The following is a 25,511-nucleotide window of genomic DNA, read 5'->3' as shown; positions in this document are numbered from 1 at the left end:
ATTCAGCTCTACTCTAGACCTGGCCTTACTCCCTCCAGCTCTGCTCCGGGCCTGTCTGCTCTACTCTAGACCTGGCCTTACTCCCTTCAGCTCGGCTTCAGGCCTGTCAGCTCTACTCTAAACCTGGCCTTACTCCCTCCAGCTCTGCTTCAGGCCTGTCAGCTCTACTCTAGACCTGGCCTTCCTCCCTTCAGCTCGGCTTCAGGCCTGTCAGCTCTACTCTAGACCTGGCCTTACTCCCTCCAGCTCTGCTTCAGGCCTGTCGGCTCTACTCTAGACCTGGCCTTACTCCCTCCAGCTCTGCTTCAGGCCTGTCAGCTCCACTCTAGACCTGGCCTTACTCTCTTCAGCTCGGCTTCAGGCCTGTCAGCTCTACTCTAGACCTGGCCTTACTCCCACCAGCTCTGCTTCAGGCCTGTCAGCTCTACTCTAGACCTGGCCTTACTCCCTCCAGCTCTGCTTCAGGCCTGTCAGCTCTACTCTAGACCTGGCCTTACTCCCTCCAGCTCTGCTCCGGGCCTGTCAGCTCTACTCTTGACCTGGTCTTACTCCCTCCAGCTCTGCTCCGGCCTCTCAGCTCTACTCTAGACCTGGCCTTACTCCCTTCAGCTCGGATTCAGGCCTGTCAGCTCTACTCTAGACCTGGCCTTACTCCCTCCAGCTCGGCTTCAGGCCTGTCAGCTCTACTCTAGACCTGGCCTTACTCCCTCCAGCTCGGCTTCAGGCCTGTCAGCTCTACTCTAGACCTGGCCTTACTCCCTCCAGCTCTGCTTCAGGACATTCAGCTCTACTCTAGACCTGGCCTTACTCCCTCCAGCTCTGCTCCGGGCCTGTCCGCTCTACTCTAGACCTGGCCTTACTCCCTTCAGCTCGGCTTCAGGCCTGTCAGCTCTACTCTAGACCTGGCCTTACTCCCTCCAGCTCGGCTTCAGGCCTGTCAGCTCTACTCTAGACTTGGCCTTACTCCCTCCAGCTCGGCTTCAGGCCTGTCAGCTGTACTCTAGGCCTGGCCTTACTCCCGCCAGCTCGGCTTCAGGCCTGTCAGCTCTACTCTAGACCTGGCCTTACTCCCTCCAGCTCTGCTTCAGGCCATTCAGCTCTACTCTAGACCTGGCCTTACTCCCTCCAGCTCTGCTCCGGGCCTGTCCGCTCTACTCTAGACCTGGCCTTACTCCCTTCAGCTCGGCTTCAGGCCTGTCAGCTCTACTCTAGACCTGGCCTTACTCCCTCCAGCTCTGCTCCTGGGCCTGTCAGCTCTACTCTAGACATGGCCTTACTCCCTCCAGCTCAGCTCCGGGCCTGTCAGCTCTACTCAAGACCTGGCCTTACTCCCGCCAGCTCTGCTCCGGGCCTGTCAGCTCTACTCTAGACCTGGCCTTACTCCCTCCAGCTCTGCTTCAGGCCTGTCAGCTCTACTCTAGACCTGGCCTTACTCACTTCAGCTCGGCTTCAGGCCTGTCAGCTCTACTCTAAACCTGGCCTTACTCCCACCAGCTCTGCTTCAGGCCTGTCAGCTCTACTCTAGACCTGGCCTTACTCCCTCCAGCTCGGCTTCAGGCCTGTCGGCTCTACTCTAGACCTGGCCTTACTCCCACCAGCTCTGCTTCAGGCCTGTCAGCTCTACTCTAGACATGGCCTTACTCCCTCCAGCACTGCTCCGGGCCTGTCAGCTCTACTCTAGACCTGGCCTTACTCCCTCCAGCTCTGCTCCGGGCCTGTCAGCTCCACTCTAGACTTGGCCTTACTCCCTTCAGCTCGGCTTCAGGCCTGTCAGCTCTACTCTAGACCTGGCCTTACTCCCTCCAGCTCGGCTTCAGGCCTGTCAGCTCTACTCTAGACCTGGCCTTACTCCCGCCAGCTCTGCTTCAGGCCATTCAGCTCTACTCTAGACCTGGCCTTACTCCCTCCAGCTCTGCTCCGGGCCTGTCCGCTCTACTCTAGACCTGGCCTTACTCCCTTCAGCTCGGCTTCGGGCCTGTCAGCTCTACTCTAGACCTGGCCTTACTCCCTCCAGCTCTGCTCCGGGCCTGTCAGCTCTACTCTAGACCTGGCCTTACTCGCTCCAGCTCTGCTCCGGGCCTGTCAGCTCTACTCAAGACCTGGCCTTACTCCCGCCAGCTCTGCTCCGGGCCTGTCAGCTCTACTCTAGACCTGGCCTTACTCCCTCCAGCTCTGCTTCAGGCCTGTCAGCTCTACTCTAGACCTGGCCTTACTCACTTCAGCTCGGCTTCAGGCCTGTCAGCTCTACTCTAAACCTGGCCTTACTCCCACCAGCTCTGCTTCAGGCCCGTCAGCTCTACTCTAGACCTGGCCTTACTCCCTTCAGCTCGGCTTCAGGCCTGTCAGCTCTACTCTAGACCTGGCCTTACTCCCTTCAGCTCGGCTTCAGGCCTGTCAGCTCTACTCTAGACCTGGCCTTACTCCCTTCAGCTCTGCTCCGGGCCTGTCAGCTCTACTCTAGACCTGGCCTTACTCCCACCAGCTCTGCTTCAGGCCTGTCAGCTCTACTGTAGACCTGGCCTTACTCCCTTCAGCTCGGCTTCAGGCCTGTCAGCTCTACTCTAGACCTGGCCTTACTCCCTTCAGCTCGGCTTCAGGCCTGTCAGCTCTACTCTAGACCTGGCCTTACTCCCTCCAGCTCTGCTCCGGGCCTGTCAGCTCTACTGTAGACCTGGCCTTACTCCCTTCAGCTCGGCTTCAGGCCTGTCAGCTCTACTCTAGACCTGGCCTTACTCCCTCCAGCTCTGCTCCGGGCCTGTCAGCTCTACTGTAGACCTGGCCTTACTCCCTTCAGCTCGGCTTCAGGCCTGTCAGCTCTACTCTAGACCTGGCCTTACTCCCTCCAGCTCTGCTCTGGGCCTGTCAGCTCTACTCTAGACCTGGCCTTACTCCCACCAGCTCTGCTTCAGGCCTGTCAGCTCTACTCTAGACCTGGCCTTACTCCCTCCAGCTCTGCTCCGGGCCTGTCAGCTCTACTGTAGACCTGGCGTTACTCCCTTCAGCTCTGCTCCGGGCCTGTCAGCTCTACTCTAGACCTGGCCTTACTCCCTTCAGCTCGGCTTCAGGCCTGTCAGCTGTACTCTAGGGATGTTATTACACTTCTGTGTAATTCTTTATTCTAATACTTAGCCGTTGAGCCACATCTCAATGAAGGTATTGTTCCTACTCCAGGCAGGATTTGTTATTCCGGTTAGTCAGGTCTTTGCTATTACTGTTATTCACTTCACTTGACTCTTTGAAGAATGCCTAGTTCTCATTGGAAATTAGATTCCTTATTCTCCTCTTTTGAGTCTTTTGACACATCTCAAAAGATGAAATTAAATGAAGTCAGATCTGTAGTGCATGTGGCTAATTTGAGGGCTGGTCTTATTTCAATTGAAGGTGAGATTAGGTGCTCTTTTCTCTGCAGCTTTGCCACATCTTTAAAGACGGCCTTGTTCTTGTTGAAAGCGGGATCCTTAATTCTCTTCTCTCAAATCTCACATTCTTTATTCTCTTTTCTAGAACTTAACTACACCTTAAGGACGGTTTTAACCGCACTAAAGTCTCAATTTGTTATTCTTAATATGGAGTCTTGCCACATCTTTGACGGAGGTCTTGGTCTTGCTGAAAGTGGGATTTTTTATTCTCTTCTCTAGAATCTCACACTGTTTATTCTCTTCTCTGGAATCTCACATTCTTTATTCTCTTCTCTAGAATCTAACCACACCTTAAGGACGATTTTAACCGCACTAAAGTCTCATTTCGTTATCCCTTTACTGGAGTCTTGCCACATCCTTGAAGGAGGTCTTGATCTTGCTGAAAGCAGACCTCTTTATTCTCTTCTCTCGAATCTCATATTCGTTTTTCTTTTCTCTAGAATCTAACCACACCGTAATTTCGGTTTTAACCGCACTGAAGTCTCCGTTTGTTATTCCTTTACTGGAGACTTGCCATATCTTTGAAGGAGGTCTTGTTCTTGCTGAAAGTGGGATTCTTTATTCTCTTCTCTAGAATCTCACACTGTTTATTCTCTTCTCTAGAATCTCACATTGTTTATTCTCTTCTCTAGAATCTAACCACACCATAAGGACGGTTTTAACCACACTAAAGTCTCAGTTTGTTATTCCTTTACTGGAGTCTTGCTACATCTTTGAAGGAAGTCTTGTTCTTGCAGAAAGTGGTATTCTTTATTCTCTTCTCTAGAATCTCACACTGTTTACTCTCTTCTCTAGAATCTCACATGCTTTATTCTCTCCTCTAGAATCTAACCACACCTTAACGACGGTTTTAACTGCACCAAAGTCTCAATTTGTTATTCCTTTACTGGAGTCTTGCCACATCTTGAAGGAAGTCTTGATCTGGCTGAAAGCGGGATTCTTTATTCTCTTCTCTCAATTCTCACATTGTTTATTCTCTTCTCTCAAATCTCATATCCGTTATTCTTTTCTCTAGAATCTAACCACACCTTAAGGACGGTTTTAACCGCACTGAATCCTCCGTTTGTTATTCCTTTACTGGAGTCTTGCTACATCTCTGAAGGAGGTCTTGTTGAAATTGTGACTCTATATTCTCCCTCTCTGGAATCAAGCCATGTCTCGAGGAACGTCTTCTTGTCCTTGTCGAATTCTACAGTGTTTGGATTCTCATGTCTCTTCTGCAGACAGGGCCAGGATTTAATGTGGTTTTTGTTACCACTTACTGAAGATGGTTTATAGAAGCATTAAGAGCGTCAGTAGAAAGAAACTGTGAGGAACGAGGGTGAGGAAGGAAGGCGTAGGAGAGAGGGCAGTGTGTTTGAAAGGATTACCAACAAAGAAATAAAAGGTAAGGAATAGCAGAGTAGTTTATAGGAAAAAAGGACAGTGATGACTTTTCTAAAGAAAACAGTTTGATAAATATTATGTACAGTGGGAGAGAGGCTGAGGTAGAAAGGGAAACAAATGGAAAAGGAACAAAGGAAGGAATGCAACAGATCAAAAGAGGAACTGCATGGACAGCTAGGGCTGGAGCACCAACAAATAAAGCATCAATGGGGAACGAACAGGCTGAGTATTAATAAGAGATGGACGGGAGAGAAAATAGAAAATGGGAAGGAGATGGAAAGAGAGAGATTGCAGGGAGCAACAAGAAAGTATTGGCAGTATTGCATGGCGATCCCATGCATCTTATAATTGCCTCCATGAAAGCCGGCATTCCTAAAACTGAAAATTTTTAAATATATGGTCTTAAGTAATTTGTTCACAGCAGACGCTGTGAGTGCTCCTATGAAGAATCTTTAGCTGTCGGCATCTCTAGTCCTCCATCGTCGAGTGTTCGTTGAGAAGCGACAAATATAATGAGCTGTCTCTTCCTATCGCTTCTGCTAGGCATAAATTAGCTGAATATGGTTCTGTTTTGTGGTGCTGAGGTTGCGATTGTGGAAGTTGACGATCCTGGGCCTGCAGCTGGTGTGACCATGGGATGGGTTATTTGGCCTAGCGATGCAAAGAGTTGTGATGTGGCATGGATATGTTATCACATGTCAACAATCCTAGCAGAATGTGGCCGCTCCCATCTTACAGGTAATGTCTTGAGCCTTCAGTAGGTGATGAGCACGTCGTTTTAGGCATGGTTGCCATCATGCTACAATAAATCATGACTATTTTAGGTGTGGGTGCTCTCAGGCCACAGTCGACACTTCCCACGTATACTTATAAGGGACTCAACAGCATGAGGTGGTCCCGACATCAGCCAATGTACTTGTCAATTAATATGGTCGACTGGAGGCTATCTTTGGGTGAAGTCATCCTGATGTTACCGCAAACAATGAACCGGGTGGGATTTGGTCTTCCCGAGGGTAGCGTAAACCCTGAATAGTGTAGTCCACAGCCTCGAGAGACTAGTGCATTGTAATCACCATCTGTAGCTTATTATCCCTAGGTGTACTTTCATTTGTGACCTTTGTGAAGGTCATTGGCCTATGGCCATCCTTGGGGTAGCTATGTTTCAGCCAGATGAAAGGCTTCCTGGGGTTTAGGTCTTCATCCAATGGAAGGTAGGGAGCTTGTAGGCCTTCCTTGGAGAGGACTCTTTGATATTGTCATTAGTGCACCAATGACATCCCAGAGGAAAGATGAGATATGCTCTGTGTGATCCCTAGAATCTACCGAATAACATCTTCCGTAGCTTGAGTCACTCCTATCCTCTCAGCTGCTTCAGCTCGCCAAGGACCCATTAACAGGCTTTTCACATAAAAAACGTTTCAAACCCCAATCAATCAATCAATCAGTGACACTTATAAAGCGCGCTACGTACCCGTAGGGTCTCAAGGCGCTGGGGGGGGGGGGGGGGGGGGGGGGGGGCACTACTGCTCGAACAGCCAGGTCTTTAGCTTCTTCCTGAAGGAGAGGTGGTCTTGGGTCAGGCGCAGGTCGGGAGGGAGGGAGTTCCAGGTCTTGGCGGCCAGGTAGGAGAAGGACCTTCCTCCTGTAGTCGCTCTTCGGATGCGGGGGACGGCGGCGAGGGCGTGGTTGGCTGATCGGAGGTGGCGTTTGGGAGCGTAGAAGTTGATCCGGCTGTTGAGGTAGCTCGGGCCTTGATCGTGTAGGGCTTTGTGTGCGTGGGTGAGGAGGCGGAAGGTGATTCTTTTGTTGACGGGGAGCCAGTGAAGGTCTCTCAGATGTCCGGTGATGTGGCTGGTTCGTGAGATGTCGAGGATGAGTCTGGCTGAGGCGTTCTGGATCCGCTGGAGTCTCTTCTGGATTTTGGCGGTGGTACCGGCGTAGAGGGCGTTGCCGTAGTCCAGTCGGCTGGTGACGAGGGCCTGGGTGACGGTCTTCCTGGTCTCGGTGGGGATCCACCAGAAGATCTTCCGTAGCATGCGTAGGATGTTGAAGCATGCCGAGGAGACGTTGTTGACTTGCCTGGTCATGGAGAGGGAGGAGTCCAGGATGAAGCCCAGGTTGCGTGCATGGTCTGTCGGTTTGGGTGCGGTGCCCAGGGCGGGAGGCCACCAGGAGTCGTCCCAGGCGGAGGGTGAAGAGCCCAGGATGAGGACCTCCGTCTTGTCAGAGTTCAGTTTCAGGCGGCTGGTCGTCATCCACTCGGCTACCTCTTTCATCCCTTCGTGCAGGTTGGCTCTGGCGGAGGCGGGGTCGTTGGTCAGGGAGAGGATCAGCTGGGTGTCATCGGCGTAGGAGATTATGCTGAGGTTGTGTTTGCGTACGATGGCCGCGAGGGGGCTCATGTAGACGTTGAAGAGGGTGGGGCTCAGAGATGATCCTTGAGGGACGCCGCAGATGACTTCGGAGGCCTCTGACTTGTACGGTGGTAGGCGGACTCTCTGTGTTCTTCCGTCGAGGAAGGAGATGATCCACTCCAGCGCCTTGTCCTGGATTCCGATGTTGCTGAGGCGCTGTACTAGGGTGCGGTGGCAGACCGTGTCGAATGCCGCGGAGAGGTCTAGGAGGATGAGGGCCGCTGTTTCTCCATTGTCCATCAGGGCTCGGATGTCATCGGTGGCGGCGATGAGGGCGGTCTCGGTGCTGTGATTGGCTCGGAAGCCGGACTGTGAGGGGTCGAGGGATCCGTTCGTCTCGAGGAAGGCGGCCATCTGCTTGTTGACGGTCTTCTCGATGACTTTGGCTGGAAACGGGAGGAGCGAGATGGGGCGGTAGTTCTTGAGGTCGGTGGGGTCCGCTGTTGGTTTCTTGAGTAGAGCGCTGAGTTCGGCGTGTTTCCAGCTCTCAGGGAAGATGGCGGTGTCGAAGGATGTGTTGATGATGTCTCGCAGGTGGGGTGCGATGACAGCGTCGGCCTTGTTGAAGACGTGGTGAGGGCAGGGGTCGGTCGGTGATCGGGAGTGGATGGAGTTCATCGTGCGGATGGTGTCTTCGGTGCTGATCGGGGTCCAGGCGTGGAGGGTGGTGGTGGGGGGTGGTTGTTCGGTCATGGTGTTCGTTGGTTGGTTGTTGAAGCTGTTGTGTATGTCCGCGATCTTGTTGTGGAAGTATGAAGCGAGGGAGTTGCAGAGGTCTTGCGATGGGGTGATGTCGTTGTTTCCTGCGCTGGGGTTGGAAAGCTCTTTCACAATGTTGAAGAGTTCCTTGCAGTTGTGTGCGTTGTTGTCCAACCGGTCCTTGAATGCTGTTTTCTTGGCGGCGCGGATCAGCTGGTGGTGCTTCCAGGTGGCAAGCTTGAAGGAGGTCCTGTTGTCCGGTGTTGGTGCCCTTCTCCAGACTTTCTCGAGGGCTCGGCAGTTCTTCTTGGAGCTCTTGAGTTCGTCGGTGAACCACGGGGCTTTCTTGCTGCCGGGTCTGCTGGGCGGGGTCCTCAGCGGGGCGAGCTCGTCCGCGCAGATGTGGATCCACTTCGTGAGGTTGTCGGCGGCCTGGCTGGGGTTCGCTGAGCTGGCAGGAGGGTGCTGGCTCAGGGAGGTGGCGAGCTGGTCTGCTGTGATCTTGTTCCAGCTTCTGCGGGCGGCCTGTTGCTGGTGGTGGTGGGTCGTCGTTCTCTTGAAGGTGAAGTGGACGCAGCTGTGGTCCGTCCATTGAAGCTCTGTGGCGTGGCTGAAGTCGATGTCTGTGCTGGAAGAGAAGACTGCGTCGAGTGTGTGTCCGGCGAGGTGGGTGGGGGTGGACACCAGTTGCTTGAGTCCAAGATTGGCGAGGTTGTCGAGCAGGGTGTTGGTGTTGCGGTCGTTGTTGTTCTCCAGATGGAAGTTGAGGTCTCCCAGGAGGATGTAGTCAGCGGAGGGGAGGGCATGCGGGCTGACGAAGTCGGCGATGTCCTCGCTGAATTGTGTGCGTGGTCCAGGGGGTCGGTAGATCAGGGTGCCTCTGAGGGTGGTGTTCGGGTTGGTGTGGATCTGGAAATGCAGGTGTTCGGCGCTGGTCAGGGTGTTGTCGGTGCTGGTCGTGAGACGGATGGTGTTCCTGTGGATGATGGCGATGCCTCCTCCCATCTGGTTGGCGTTGCGGTCCCTCCGGACGATCTTGTAGCCCTCTGGGATAGCGATGGCGATGTCGGGAGCTGAAGAGGCGTTCATCCAGGTCTCCGTGAGGAAGGCAACGTCAGGGGCTGTGGCGTCTAGAAGGTTCCAGAGTTCGATGGCGTGTCTGTGGACGGAGCGGGTGTTGAGCAGGATGCACTTGAGGTGGGTGCTGCTGGTGTTCGACTTGGCGGGTGCTGGTGCGAGGCTGGTCCGGTGCAGGTGAACTTGCAGGCGTTGCAGCTGAAAGGTCCGTGGGTACGTCGTGGAGTGGCTTGATGGCATTCTGGGAGTCGGCCGGTGTTGAGTGCGATGAGGGTGGCGGCGGAGTACGTCAGGCGGGTCGGTCGGGGTCTTCGGGGGCCAGGGGTCCTGGCGCTGGTCGCGATCCGGTCGCGGACGGGCGCAGACGGGCTTACCTTTGGCGCGCCTTCGGCGCACAAACGGCGCACCCGCTGCGCGTGACCGCTGCGCGTTCGCGCGGTCGCCATTTAAGGCGAAGTGCGCGGGTGGGCGGAGCAGCTGGGAGGCGGGAGCGGGGAGGGTACAGAATAGAAAAAGGGGCGGGGAAAAGCGGCGGTGGCGGGAAGGGGGAGCGGAGGGCGGCGAGGTAGGCGGACAACAAGGAAGGAAAACGAAAACACAGGCACAACAAAATTATTAAAAACAGGCACAAATGGGGGAAAAAACAGAGCAAAGCCAACACCTATCAGCAGAAACGGGAGAGCCGGCAGGCGCTCACGGAGCACGCCGGGGGGGGCGTGGTCAGTCAGTGGCAGCGAGGCAGCAGGGCAAGGGGCACACGCAGCAGCTGGTGGCCGTGCGGCGCGGGGGTGTCCCACAAGTGGGTCACACTCACCTGCGTCGCACGGTCGCCATTTAAGGCCAAGTGCGCGGGTGGGCGGAGCAGCTGGGAGGCGGGAGCGGGGAGGGTACAGAATAGAAAAAGGGGCGGGGAAAAGCGGCGGTGGGGGGAAGGGGGAGCGGAGGGCGGCGAGGTAGGCGGACAACCAGGAAGGAAAACGAAAACACAGGCACAACAAAATTATTAAAAACAGGCACAAATGGGGGAAAAACAGAGCAAAAGCCAACACCTATCAGCAGAAACGGGAGAGCCGGCAGGCGCTCACGGAGCACGCCGGGGGGGGCGTGGTCAGTCAGTGGCAGCGAGGCAGCAGGGCAAGGGGCACACGCAGCAGCTGGTGGCCGTGCGGCGCGGGGGTGTCCCACCCCATAACACTAAAATAGAGAGTGTGCTGGGCGTAGGTTTATTATTCCACCCACAGGCTGCTCTCCGACCTTCTCTTGGCTCAAGCTAGAGGCAGATTGGCAGCAAACTGCCATCTTTAATTCCCTCTGCCAACAGAGAGGAATGGGTCAGTTGATTCCATTTTTGGGAAATCCCTCAGTGGCACTCAAGCTTCACTGAAGAACATTCAGAGGACTTGCAGCAACCAGTGACTGCCCAGGAAGAAGAAAGACATTCGGTATCGTAGCCTATGGTCCCTGTGCGGAAGTGATGCCCAATACGGAACTTCGGGACAATCTGTTGTAAATTTTTGCGTCTCAAAATGCGGAATATTCTTGCTAAAATGCCATAATTTGGTTTGATACTTTTTCTACCATACCTCTTCAGGTGACGGTGCCAGTAAGGTATTTTCTTGCCCGGCAGTTCCTGCACATCTACCTACCCTCCCTGCTGAGTATTATTGACTTCATTAATCACGGAATCAAGAAGCCGCACTTTGCTAGGCCGTCCATTACCTCGAGACCACAGCACTTGAATTATGCGATTCTGCGGCTAGGCATTTTCGCATAACAATGGATTTGCCATGTTTGCCACATAATCAATCATCTATTGTGTAATCTGCAGATTTGCACAAAAAAATGGTTTCTAGCTTAAACACACCAAATGTAACTAAAAATGCTGTGATACGTATAGCTGCACATTGTAATTCCTATGCAATGGTTGCTATAACTGAGTTTGGTTGTTAAACTGGTACTAATGAGTTGAAACCTTTGCCCAGACACTGGTAACTAGTGTCAACATGTCAAAACAAAGAACTAATACTATACCAACATTTGCTGAATTATGCCCCATAATTCACCTATTCTTACCCATAATTTAGTAAACCCTACTGCATAATTTGGTCCTCCCCTGCTGTATAATTTCAGTGGCCCAACTCCAGAGTTATCTGAAAGTGAGCGCTGTACCGCAGTGATGACTAAATGGCGCCAAAACAGTTAGAATGTGTCTGGTGAAAGGAATTTTGAAAGTTTAATATTTTTTAATAGCACATATTGACCAACCTGTGACTCTCGCCAAAGTAAGAACCACAGTCTGGCAGGGACTTTAAAAAATATATATATATGTTTTATTGTTTTATATCACTTAACAAGTTTACAATACCAATTTATTGGCCACCTATCCCACTTACATTCAACAGTCTGGCAGTTTTCATTGTCCACTCTCTAAAGCTAATGCAAGTTTTCTATAAATGGCAAAATGTCTGACCAGCATCAACTATATCCCACTCCCAGACTGTGATTGACATATTTATCATACAAGTGTCTTAATGGCATTATACAAACTTATGCTCTCACATCTGACTTTGACTTTTTCTGTCCATCCTATGAGAGGCCATGATGGGCATCTCTGGTGGCAGATCACATCCATAGCATTGTGAGCTTCCGGAGCACAAATGACCATAGAGAGTAGAGTGTTATTGTGATATTTGCCCTAGGAGGGCATTGGACCTGGGGCGTTATCACATCCTTAAGCTATTGGGGCGTATGACCTTCTACGAATGAAGGAATTAGACCAGGGAACATGGATCCCGAATGGTGCCTTGACTTGGGAGCATGGTTGAACCCTGCCCGCTTGATTAGTCTTTGGAACTTGGGTATGTGGGACATTAGACATCTGACTCAGGGGTTGATCAGGCCACAGTAGGCAGTCAGTCATTTGCATCTATGCCACTGAAACCGAGAGGCACTGAACCATGAGGGGCACCGGATGCTCCGGGACTCCAATATTGGGCGCATCGGATGCTGACTTCATCCGCCCAGAGGGCAGAGACTCCTGTCGGAATTAGGCACAAGCGGAAAAATGTTTAGCCAGCCTAATCTCACATAAATCCTGTTCATATGTTTTGCTTACTTAGCATAATTTTTGTTTTTCATCTTGTGACGGATTGTAATGTAATTTTGGCATTGTAGGAGGCTGGTTTGAGCAGAAAATGTCTCGCGGATCTGTATGAGCACCATGGCCATCTGCGCCGGGCTAACGACATTCACTGCTTGACTTCAGACCTGAATGGAAAGTGTATTGAACATTAATCATGCATAAAGTTTGCACACAAAGGCATGCCAGGTGTTTAATTTTTACGCAATCGAGTGCCCAGGCGTATGCAGTGAAATTTCCACCAAAATTACATGTATTATTGTAGAAACACCTAGTTCACCCACTGATAGTTGTCATCTGATCCAGCTTGCGACTCGTGGCTGTGACATGAGGCAGAGCATTCCATGAACTTAGACACCAAAACCTGTTGTAGTGAGAGGTAATAAAAGCATATGATAAAACATTCCCCCAATGGTTTTTCAATCATGCTTTATTAAAAAGGAAAACTTTTGATCCAAGCATGCTTTGACTGAAGCAGGTGTAAAAGAATCTGAAATTGAGTGGGCTTGATAGTGCTTTCCACTTGTAGCGGAGTTCCTAAGAATCGAATGAGCCAAGATAACAAGCCTGTTCATGGCAAATATATCACGCATATTTGTATATTTGTAAACACCAGGTGATGCAGAGATCAAAAGAGCCTTAAGAGAAGATAGAAATAGAATAGATTATGAGAACATAGACAGTGCTTGAGAGTTAACTAGCACTCAGGGTTGATCTGCGAAGAATTTCTAAGCCTTGCCTTAAGAGCTGTACACATACCTAAAATTATTGTGTAACCCCTTGATATTCCTTCTATCCTTGTTGCAGCCCTGTGCCGCTGGCAGTGTTGACTCCCGCGCCGTCCAGTGTGCTACCTTTGACAGCCAGGAGTTCATGGGCCGCCTGTACCAGTGGGAGCCATTCACAGAAGGTAAGACTGACCCACACCTTTCTGTATTTCTAGGTCTTCATTCAACCTTTTGGGAGCTGTTTCTCTGACTGTGCAATCCACTCCAGGATGGGCCGAAGCATCGAGCAACTCTTTAACTTGTCCTACTTATTTACACTGTTAGAAATTGTTATAACTCGTATAAACTCATTGAATCAAAGCACGCATTGTATATAAAATGCTTTTGCACTCAGATCTTAGAAAACTTTCACATCATTACACAGACAATCAATACTAAGACACTTATGGTATTTTGACAGGAAGTCCAGTGTTTATCATTTACCACTGGCATTTGGCCCATTCTTAAACACTCTAAGCTTTGGCAGCCATGCGAACGCAGACACAGCGAGATAAAGGGATTCGCTATGGATCAGTTGGACTCTTCAGGTAGCTTAGTGGTTGATAGATTAACCACTAGACCACATCTCCGGTGAAACACCCCATCCCTTACCACTTGGCCATTCCTCTAACACAAGACCACACTTATGCAGGATTTTTTCTTGAAAACACCTGTCACTTTTCAAATTGGAGCACGCTTAAGTTGATCAAAGAAATTTAGGACTTGGAGGCCTGGGCACTCTAGCCAAGTAACTAATTTGTGGCATTTGAAATGAACTGCTGAGATAAAAAAAAAACCTGTGTTTTCCCGTGTTAATGTGTATATTAACTGTGGAAAATAAAATATTCAGTGAATTAGAAGGGTGAGATGAGATGCAGAGCCAAATCTCAGTGTCTATACCTGTTAGCAGAATGCACCTCTTGGTAAAATGATATAGTGCCAGATTATAGTGGTATGAATGTTGTTTGACAAGCTATGTTATCTTACATAATGATTACTAAAATATCCCGACATTGGTGTAAATAAAAAGCGACATCAAGGAGGATTATTTTTGTAACCATATTTAGTCCACAATATTTATGCCAGACAATATTTTTGTTATTGATATTGTGACATAAAACCAATAAGAGGAGCCGATTACAAATGTAACGTTTGGTTAGCGGGATAACATTTGTTACCCCAGGAGTTTTCTGTGGTACCTCTGCTAAGCTCTTTGCTCCCCCTCTTCTCTAGGGTTATAAAGGCAATTGTAGAAACAGAAAGTAAACAGAGCTCTAAGAGTCCCTTTTTAGGTCTGGCATGACAACACAGCTGTAAACAGACCTTATGTGATCAACAAACAAGAGCTTTCAAAGTGCTACTCAGAGAAGGGATAAGGCTCCACCCATGTGTTGGTGCTCCTGAGTACAGCATTGGACTGGGCCAAAGTGGTGCGCTTTCCCTGAAAAGAGTGCTTGGATTGCACATTTTGGCTTGTGACAAAGCATATTCTGAATACAGCAGGACAGAGTTGGTTATGGTTGCACGCCAAGGATCATGGTTGTAGGTCTGGTTTATTTTTTGTTAGAACATTGGAATGTTGGGAGCGCCATTGAAAACATTGGACTGCTCTGGGCTTCTAATGGTGTAGAAGCCCGGAGTTCCAAAATTCCAATGTTGTCATTCACAGTGGTTGCTATGAACAAAGGCCTCAGTGAGCCCATAGGGATTTGAGTCCCCTCGGGCACACTGAGGCCTTTATTCATTTGTTAGAACATTCTGCCCTCTAGTGGTGGAATGTTCTAATAGCCTTGAAGCCCTCCATAATGGGTTCTACCGAGTACCGGCCATTAAAGGCCCATTCCCTTGTTAAAGGCCCAAGCTGAACATTGGCCAGTAGAGTCCGCTACGGCAGGCTCTAAGGCTATATTAAATCTTATGACAAAGGCAGTAGGCCTGACATATTTATTTTGGAGAGCATGGGTTAACTTCAGTCTAGCTGACTCGCGGATTGTTATAGCTTTTGCCAGTAGGTCTTTAATAGTGGGTTATGATCACATTAAGGTATAGTCCACGGACTGGTACTCCGTGCTAAAGCCTGTAGCCAGGGGTTTGGTTACACAGAATCTCATGGATTTCTGCTGTAGACAAGAGTGTGGTGTTGGTTACCCCCTCTGACCACCCGTAGGTATAGAAGATTCTTACTGTGAGAGCCTGTGTTAGACCCTCTTAAGAGAGAAAGTATTTGGCTTTGCCTACTGTCATTTTGTATAGTTTGTACTTGTTCCACTGGATGCCTTCGGTTGCCTTGTGAGAATGCTTAACCTAAATGCAGTAAACCTGTATTATGTATGGCGTCAAGCCAAAGATTAGTTGTCCTGATTGGTTCACTAAGAAAAAGTATTTCTTATACCATAGGTCTGATCTGTTTATTATGAAAAGTTACGACAAAGGCAGTAGGTTTGATTAATTTACTGTGTAACACGTTGTAACACATGAAAGGCAATAGGCCTTAAATGGTGAATTATTTTTCAAGCGGGTAAAAGCCTGCAGTCACGTATTGTGTTACATGACGTTTCACAGATTTACACTAATAATTCTTGCTAGAAGCCCATCTGAAGTCCTGACTGTCCACCAAGATCTTGTAATTAAAAAAGCATGAAATAATACAGACATCCATGTATATGAATATACATCCCTATAGGGATATAAAGGTCCTTTAGTCAGCCCTCCTCTGCTGAAGGTCTGTCTGAGTGTCATTTACACTCTGCTTTCATCTGTGATAGCATACAGAATGATGTCAGTCCCACTTTAGCAGTTGACTGTCTTGTCCCGTGAGTCATGACACTGTCTGAGTGGTTTGCCAGAGCTTTAGTTTTGAATGTCTTTGATTTACAGTTCCAAATTAATTTCTTTGTGTCCCCTCTTTTTATTTTAATATTTCTTAACCTCTTTCATGCGTCGGACGGACGTCACAGTGGGCATGTGCGTCGGACGCCCGGGGGCCATCCGAACTGCGCATGTGTTTTTTTTTCCCGAAGCGGTTAAGACATTACTGCCGCTCCCCAGGTAGTGCTTGCAGGCTGCTTGCTTTCTGGTCATTTCATCTGCAGTGGGCCACTTCATCTAAACCAGGTGGCCATATGGAATGCTTTTGTCAATAGTGTATCATTCTGTTACCATTTCAAGATGGCAGACATGTTAGTTCTAAATGTGCCGGCCATGTTTGAACTTTAAAACACAATTGGCTTTCTACAGTATGTCTGCAAAACGGTCATCTGCTGCTATGTTTATTTTCGTTATTGCAAGCACATTGCTGCTGTGTTTAAACTGCAGCGTGTTTCTTTTTTCTACTCATATTGTTTTAATTTATCTTGTTTATGTTGTTGAGTTTGAGTGTGTTTTATTGTGGTTTTGTAAGAGGGTGAATGCACAAATGAGACATTAGATGGGTGAATGGATGCCTAAGTGCAAAGACGAGTCACCTAATGCCTGTATGATTGACTGCCGAAACCAGTCAATAACATAAAGCACTTTAATTCATAGGACAGACCTATCTGCATTGCCAATTCTTGGTACTTCCTGTACTGTTTACCTTATACTCTCATTCTAACATCAGAGCAGCAAACACGAGGCTGCTGAGAGGCTAAGGGTGAACCAATAGTTCAACTGCAACTCTGTGATGTCATCAGAGGTGAAAGAGCGCATGATTTCACTTCTCCGGTCATTGGTCTTTGGTGAAATAATACCCAGTGTTTTCCCTGTGATCATTTTCTGCTGGAAAGAGTATTTCTCTTATCACTGTGAAAGAACTCCAAATGAATGACTGATCTTGACGAAGGACGCATTAAGGTGGTTTTAGATTAGAATTCTGTGAGACTTTGGGGGGTGTCCGGGACATTAGCCATTTTCATTTTTGGGCCCCAAACAGTCCAATGTATGAAAGATAATTCAAAGGTGTGTTTTGTGTAAGTTAAAGGAATCAATCCACCTTTTAGGTGTTCCTAAGAGCATTGAGGACCAGTGGCCTTGGAATGGCAACTTGTGCCCCAGTGCAAGGAAGGAATGTATTTCTGTGACTCCTGAATGAGTAGTACAAATACCTAAAATCAGGATTCAGAGGGAAACTTTGGTCCCTGGATCCCAGTGCCACTGCACCTGCTGCATCAGTTATGGCTAGTCAAGTCAAGTCAAGTCAATAAATGTGTATAGCGCGCTACATACCCAGAGGGTCTCAAGGCGCTTGAAGTAGGGTGGGGAATTACTTGTCAAATATCCACGTTTTAAGTTGCTTTCTGAATGCTAGGTGGTTCTGAGTAAGGCGAAGGTGAGTGGGAAGTGAGTTCCAGGTTTTAGCTGCCAGGTAGGAGAAGGATCTACCTCCCATGGTGGATTTGTTGATGCGAGGTACAGTGGCAAGGGCTTGGTTGGAGGATCGTAGCTGGCGGGAGGGTGTGTAGAAGGACAGTCGTGTGTTGAGGCATTCGGGTCCGATTTCGTAGAGTGCTTTGTGTGCGTGGGTTAGGAGCCGGAAAGTGATCCTCTTATTGACGGGGAGCCAGTGGAGGTTTTTCAGGTGGCCAGAGATGTGTTCTTTACGCGGGATGTCTAATATGAGCCTGGCTGAAGCGTTCTGGATGCGTTGAAGTTTTTTCTGGATTTTTGCGGTGGTACCGGCGTAGAGGGTGTTTCCGTAGTCCAGTCGGCTCGTGACCAGAGCGTGAGTGACTGTTTTTCTAGTTTCGGTGGGGATCCAGCGAAATGTTTTTTTGAGCATGCGAAGAATGTTGAAGCAAGATGAAGAAACGGCGTTGACTTGTCTGTTCATCGAGAGTGAGGAATCCAGGATGACGCCCAGGTTCCGTGCGTGGTCCGTCGGGATAGGTGTTTTTCCAAGGGCCTCTGGCCACCAAGAGTCATCCCAGGCGGAGGGGGAGGTGCCTAGGATGAGGACTTCTGTTTTGTCTGAGTTCAGTTTCAGACGGCTGTGCTTCATCCATTCGGCTACTTCTTTCATTTCTTCATGCAGGTTGGTTTTGGCAGTGTTAGGGTCTCTGGTGAGTGATAGGATCAGTTGAGTGTCGTCGGCGTAGGAGATGATGTTGAGGTTGTGTTGGCGTGCGATGACCGCGAGGGGGCTCATGTATACGTTGAAGAGGGTGGGGCTGAGTGAAGATCCTTGTGGTACGCCGCAGATGACTTTAGTGGCCTCTGACTTGAATGGTGGGAGGCGGACTCTCTGGGTTCTTCCGGTGAGGAACGAGGTGATCCATTCCAGTGCTTTTCCATGGATTCCGACATTTCTGAGGCGTTGTAAAAGGGTGCTATGACAGACCGTGTCGAAGGCTGCGGAGAGGTCGAGGAGGATGAGGGCGACTGTGTCTCCATTGACCAGTAGAGTTCGAATGTCGTCTGTTGCTGCGATGAGGGCGGTTTCAGTGCTGTGCTTGGCTCGGAAGCCGGATTGTGAGGAGTCGAGGGATTTATTGGTTTCGAGGAATGCGGCGAGCTGGTTGTTGACCGCTTTCTCGATGACTTTGGCCGGGAATGGAAGGAGTGAGATAGGGTGGTAGTTTTTGAGTTCGGTGGAGTCAGCTGTGGGTTTCTTCAGAAGGGCGCTGAGTTCGGCATGTTTCCAGCTTTCCGGGAAGGTTGCGGAGTTGAGGGAGCAGTTGATGACGTCTCGGAGGTGCGGTGCTATAATGGAGTCTGCTTTGTTAAAGATGTGGTGAGGGCATGGGACTGTGGGGGATCCTGAGTGTATAGAGTTCATCAGACGGATGGTGTCCTCAGTGGAGATTGGCTTCCAGTCATTGAGGATGTTCAGGGGGAGTGGGGGTCCTGCAAGGGGTTGGGTGGGTTGGTCTTCGGGTCGGTTGTCGAAGCTGTTGTGGAGGTCTGCAATTTTGTTGTGGAAGAATGAGTAGGGAGTCGCAGAGGGCTTGAGAGGGGGTGATGTCGTTGGAGTTGGCCGAGGGGTTGGTAAATTCCTTGACGATGTTGAATAATTCCTTGCTGTTGTGGGCGTTGTTATCTAGTCGGTCCTTGAAAGCGGCTTTCTTGGCATTCCGGATCAGTTGGTGGTGTATGCGGGTGGCGTTTTTGAAGGCGTCCTTGGTGCTGGTGGTTGGGTCTTTTTTCCAGGCCTTCTCAAGGGAGCGGCAGAGTTTCTTGGATTTCTTAAGATCATCGTTGAACCAGGAGGCCTTCTTGCTGCCTAGTTTGATTTGTCGTTTTTTCAGTGGTGCTAAGATGTCGGCGCTGTTGGAAAACCATTGGGTGAGGTTGGTGGCTGCTTGGTCTGGGTTTGAGGAGTGGGCTGGGGGGTTTTGATGAAGCGATGAGGAGATCTGGTCGATGGTGATTTTGTTCCAGTTTCTCTGCAGAGTGGGTTGGGGGTGGTTGTTGGAAGTGGGCTTGTCGTGGGTAAAGTGAACGCAGCTGTGGTCAGTCCAAAGGAGAGCTGTGGTGTGGCTGAAGGAGACATGTTTGCTGGAGGTGAAGATAGGGTCGAGTGTGTGACCTGCGATGTGGGTGGGGGTAGTGACAAGTTGTTTAAGTACGAGGTTGGCGAGGTTGTCCAAAAGGGTGGTGGTGTTGCGGTCGTTGTTCTTTTCAAGGTGAAAGTTGAGGTCTCCCAAAAGGATGTAATCCTCGGAGGGGAGCGCGTGTGGAGTGATGAAGTCCGTGATGTCTTCACTAAACTGTGCGCGGGGTCCTGGTGGCCTGTAAAGGAGGGTGCCTCTGAGTGTGGTCTTGGGGTCGATGTGGATCTGAAAGTGAAGGTGTTCAGAGTTGGCGAGATTGACGTCTGAGCTGGTTGAGCTGAGCTACACCCCTGTTGAGGACTGTTCCACACTTGAAGAGTTTGTGGCATAATTCCATCCTAAAAATAAAGCTAGAGGTAAAGAAAGTACATGTTTGCTTGGAATTTCTCATAAGTATCTTTCTGTCCAGTGATAAGGACTGGTGTTTTACTGTCTGTTGAATTTAATGTACCTATCAGAATATACCTTCTCGCATGGTTCAGTTAAAACATTGTTTTGTTGCTCAACGTGGTCATAATATGAAGAACAGTGATGTAGACATTGTAGATAAAATATTTATACATTAACCCCTTCACTGCGGCGGCTATTCCGCCGCAGTGCTAAGGGGGGCGGGGCGGAAGAGCGGCGGGCGCATGCTGGTGACGGAACCGCCCCGTCACCAGCATCGGTTGCGCTGTGCTTATGACGGAGCGGTTCCGTCATGGCCCCGCCCGCTCAATAGAACGCTCAGCGCAGCCGCGGAATTCGCGCTGCGCATGAGCGGCGGGCGGGCCATGACGGAACCGCTCCGTCATCAGCACAGCGCCACCGCAGCTGATGATGGAGCGGTTCCGTCATCAGCACTTAAGGGGTTAAAGAAATATGTGCAATGTACTTTGTGCAAACTCTAAATTTGTTGCATTTCAGTATTTATAACCATGCCAGCACAATAAACTGTTGATCTCCATTGTAAAACACCTCTCTTCCTGTAGCCTACACCCGCATTGACTAGACCACATCTCCTATCCGATCCACATATCTATCGCTAGACCAAATCTGTGATGTTAGACTTCCCACCATCTGGTACCCGTACTTCTGGTGCTAATCTATACCCCCACTATTATGCAGCATCCCTGCCGCTAAACCATATCTACATCACTAGAACACATCCTCACCAGAGTCCATATTTCTGGTATTAGAACAGAGCTTGAATAGTAGACAACATCCCCAACAGTAGACCCTATCAACACTAGGACACCTCTCCATCGCTATAACAGATCTCCATCTTTAGACCACTTCGCCATCACTAGAACACATCATCGTCATCGGCAGTCTATATCCCTGCCCTTAGATCATAGCTCTGCCATTGCACACCATCGTGGCCACCGGACCATATCTCCATCACTAGGTCACATCCCTTCTCTCCATCACATGTCCACCAACAGGCCAATCTCCATTCCTAGAACACGTCACCACCAATAGACCAGATATCCATCAATAGAACACATGTAGCTCGCTAGAGCACATCGTTATCAGCAGTCTATACCTCTGGCATTAGATCATAGCTCTACCATTGGACACCATCATGGCCACCCACCATATCTCCATCACTAGGTTACATCTTCTCCGAATCATATTCCCACCTTCCTGCCAGATCTCCATTCCTAGGCCACATCTACATCGCTAGGCCAGATCTCCCTCACTAGAACACCTTGCCGTCACTGGAACACGTCTCCATCATCAGAACACTAAAAACCACAGCTTCGCCACTTTAACCCATCCCCACGGTTAGACCATCCATCCATCAGTAGAACAGATAACCATCACTGGAAGACATCTACATTGCTTGAACACATCCCCATTCTACAGTAGATCTCCATCACTAGGTCGTATCTTCCCTACCAGATCACATTTCCGCTACCAGACCAGATCGCCACCGCTAGTAAATTACACAACATGCCTTTTTGATCACTAGACGCCGTCTGCCCTTTCCCATTACATACTGCTTACATCCTCCAAACACCAACATGTCTCCCACATAGAATTACACAGTAGGGAGGCAGGTGAGGTTCAGAACATGGATGCAGAATACTCAGAGAGGCCGAATGTTACTTTATTTTAATTCATGGAAGGAGCCGGTACACAATGTTCCTAGAATTTAGGGTCTTAAGGGAAACCCTCCCACAGGAACTTGGCATAATTTCCATCCTCCAGGGTGGCAAGAGCACTGCCCTGTCAAAAACTCTTAAAACAGGCACCAAAGAGGTGCAGGACACGTGTGATTTTGAATCCAGTTACATTTGGCACCAGAGGCACGTTATATAGGTAAATAGTAAAGTAGCTCATGCGGTTATGCGCCTGCTGTAGGCGTCTGTAATTAGCCATTAGGTGGCAGATTTTAATTGTGATGGGGGTGTCCTAGGCTCTCGTCTTTTTGAGGTTACTAGAACTGAGAGCCGCAAAATATCAAAAACATGACGCCCTGTATGATCAGGCTTTTTCTGCAGTTCCTGCGAAGTGCAGGGAGAACCGGGCCTGCGCTCCATTCTGGCCCAGAATCTTCGATACCTTTGGTTTCAAAATGTTATGTAGCCTGTTGGCTATCTATCTATCTATCTATCTATCTATCTATCTATCTATCTATCTATCTATCTATCTATCTATCTATCTATGTATCTATCTGTCTGTCTGTCTGTCTGTCTGTCTGCCTGTCTGTCTGTCTATTACTCTTTTGAACTTTTTTACTTTGATATCTTTGCATATATTTATTGCAAAGCTGTGAGACAAGAAGTGAGTACATGAGCTAGCCAGGATCACACAGGAAGTCAGCAGGGAGCCAGGTCTATAGCACTATTCATATTGAATCATCCGCCGTCGCCGCCCGCATGCAGGGAAATAAAGCAGAACACGACTGCTAATCTGAACCACAAGCCTCCAACTGTCAGGTCCAATATGCGGCTCACAGCTCTGCTACCACTGTTCCCTGCTGGACCCCAGATGATGCCCCACGGCCACATCTGCATTCCATGAATATGTTTCTGCACTCTGGGGGTGTGAGGCGGGAGCATCAGAGAAATTTACTCAGGGGATAAATAGATAGATAGATAGATAGATAGATAGATAGATAGATAGATAGATAGATAGATAGATAGATAGATTTATTTCTTTTATTTGGCACAACTAATGAAAATGATTGCCAATATCGAATTCAAACATTCATACATATACATATGTACCAAAAAATTATAACATATTGAAAAATTCAATGGTTATCGGTTCCAAACAGCAAGCAAAGGGAGCCCCAACCCGTGGTTCAAAGCCTCAAATAATAGACATAAAATTCACGTTCTTACGGTGGTTTATTTTTCCTACAGTAAAACTGAAAGCAGAGTAAAACATGTAAAAACAGATTACAGAATAAAACATAAAACATGGTAAGATTAAAAATGTACGCTTCCGCTCTGCCATTAATTGCGGAATTTGTAATGATAAAAATTAGGGCTAAAAACGCACGTAATTGACCAAAGGGGGTCTCACATGTTCTGAAATTCAAAGTTTTGGGAACAAAACTGCCATAATTTAATTCTCCCGGCAACATTCATGAGGTTAATTGTTATCCCCAAGGCCCAGTATACTAGTTAACGTCATCAAAAATCTTGACGTTAATTGCGTGGATTCTCCCTATAAGGTGGTTTCCAACGCCTCCTTACACGAAAGGATGTTGAGTATATTAAACATTGGTCGTATCCAAAATGTTCTATGCAAAGAGAGCTTTCCACAAATACACACAATATGGGTACGTGATTCTGTGGGATAATTACATAAGCGACATGCAGAGTCCGCGAACCCCTTCAGTCTGTCATATCTGTAACCTTTTAACGAAATCAGGCCAAATCGTGGTCTCATCCGCTGGTGTTTCTATTGCTTCGAGAGAGGTGATATTGGGTATGATAGTTTCGGGACAGAGGGGCTTCCCACAGATCCATCGCATCCAGATGGTGCAGTGCCTGCTTGAGGCGCGTGTCCAAGCTGACCCATCATGCGTTATTTATTGCCATATAATGCTCTTAAAGGATCCATCACTAGTCATCTTCGCTTTGCTACAGTAAAATAAAAATCTAGCCATAAGCATTAGATTTTGTCTCAGGCGATTGAATTCTAATCGAATTTAAGCTAACCCGTGCATGAAGGGAGATGGAAAATTTGCTGGTAACAGATGCCCTGGTCCCTGTCCAACCGAGAAGCAAGTTTTGCGGCAGTGCAATGGCACCATATAATAATGTGGACGTTAATTTACTGATGATCAAACGCCTTACTGCACTTAAATTGGGGCAGTTCTTGTATAATTATTGGGATCACTCCAGTTAGTTTGCGAGAGGTGTTAAAAGTTGAATTCAGGTGGGTGAGCTTGCGCCCTCTTTTATACGCCCATATCCCCAAGTACTTGCAGTGCTTAATTTGAGCCGGTGGGTTCCAGTGGGGGGCACCGTCACTTATATTTGGGGGGCGGCACTTATTTTTCTGCATCAGGCATTTACTGCGAGCAAAAGACACATATGGGAAAGACAGAGGAAGAGAAAGACCGGAAAGTGTCACAAAAGAAGAAGAAAGCTATAAGAGTGAGCTGAAGGGGCAGGGACTGGCTGTAAATGGAATAAAGAGGTCCGAGATGACTTTAGGATTACGCTGCCTCAGTATTTTGTGCTCACATACTTAATTGCAGCGGCCGCGTGTTTCAGAGGAGAACTTTGGGCACCGATACGGTTTTATTTACAAATTAAACACTGACTACTTGTATACAGATGATCTCTCAAACTTCACATTCACATTCACATTGGACTGGGTCACAGAGTCCATTTGATTAGCTTTCGACCAAAGATCACTGTTGGAAAGAAATGGCCCTTTCTGCACGGTCACCCCCAAACATTTGCCTTCCTCCTCCCCTTTTTGTTGGATTTGTTTTTGTTGGCTTTAGGACTCTGGGCACTTTACCACTGCTAACCAGTGCTAAAGTGCATATATTCTCTGCTTTAAACAGGGAACCACTTACTTAGCCACACATTGGCATATTCAATTTACTTGTAAGCCCCTAGTAAAGTGCACTACATGTGCCCAGGGAAAAAGTAAATTAAATGCTACTAGTGGCCTGCAGCACTGTTTGTGCCACGTTGCTGCAAGGACCAAAGACCTAGCATTGCAGACTATGCAGCGCATCGCCTCTGGTTCCTGACGCATCCTTGGCTTGAGTGGTTCGACGACAACACATTGCCTACATCTTGTGGTTCGACAACGAGCATCTTTGATTTACGCAGGCTCTGAACTGATGCACTGCCTACATCCAAAGGAATCGACAATGCATCGCCTCCTCTCTCCACGCATCAGGCTCTCGCTGACGATGCACCACAGGTACTTTGCACTGGGAAAGGGTTGGTCCCTGTATCCAACCAACGCTCCATCGCATTGGCCTGAACTTTTGGATTTGACTTGGTCTAGCGCGACCAGATAGCCCCAGTTGGCGCCTTATGCTTTTAAGCACTACATTTCAAATTATCTCTAAAAATTAATAACTCCACTTATGCTCATTTGATTTTTGTCGTTTTGTTAATTATATTAAGCTCTGTTTTTGTAGCCAGGTGTGGTATTTGTGCGTGCTATTTTTACAGTTTTACGGTTTGCAGTGTTGTACAAATACTTTACACATGGCCTCTTAAGTTAAGCATGAGGTGAGCACAGGTTAATTTAAGGTGTGTATCTGACTTGCCCAGCCTAGGATTGTGGTTCCTGCTTGGACAGGGTGCATACCTCTGCCAACCAGAAACCCAGTTTCTAGCAATCACCAACTTGGTTTACGCGATGTTTATTTCAAATCTGTTTTCTTTGCCAAATTGCCCAAGTACATCCAATGATCATTGCAGCCCCACTTGCATTCGGTCCAAAACCACGGTGTCATCAGCAGGGAGTGCACCACTGACCCATGGATCCTTCAGACTCCGCACAGTGCCCCCCACCTCTGACCCGTGGGCTCTCTGTCCACCCAAGACCAATCTTGAGTTATCCAGCCGAGTTCCTGGTCACTCTACTGTGTTTTGGTCTCATGCCACCCA

At 48.7% G+C, this 25,511-nt stretch overlaps 1 protein-coding gene across 2 annotated transcripts in view; it reads left to right on the top strand.

The window, feature by feature from the left end:
- Positions 1-25,511, top strand: part of ADAMTSL4 (ADAMTS like 4) — a 340,678-nt gene that overhangs the window by 99,217 nt on the left and 215,950 nt on the right. For both annotated transcript variants that reach the window (XM_086947462.1, XM_086947463.1), the window contains exon 6: positions 12,942-13,044. In XM_086947462.1, the coding sequence (XP_086803588.1) occupies positions 12,942-13,044 (103 nt within the window). The remainder of the gene's footprint in view (positions 1-12,941; positions 13,045-25,511) is intronic.

The sequence above is a fragment of the Lissotriton vulgaris genome, chromosome 12 (genome assembly GCF_964263255.1).
Source record: "Lissotriton vulgaris chromosome 12, aLisVul1.2, whole genome shotgun sequence".
Lineage (NCBI taxonomy): Eukaryota > Metazoa > Chordata > Amphibia > Caudata > Salamandridae > Lissotriton > Lissotriton vulgaris.
This window is presented reverse-complemented; position numbering and strand designations above follow the sequence as displayed.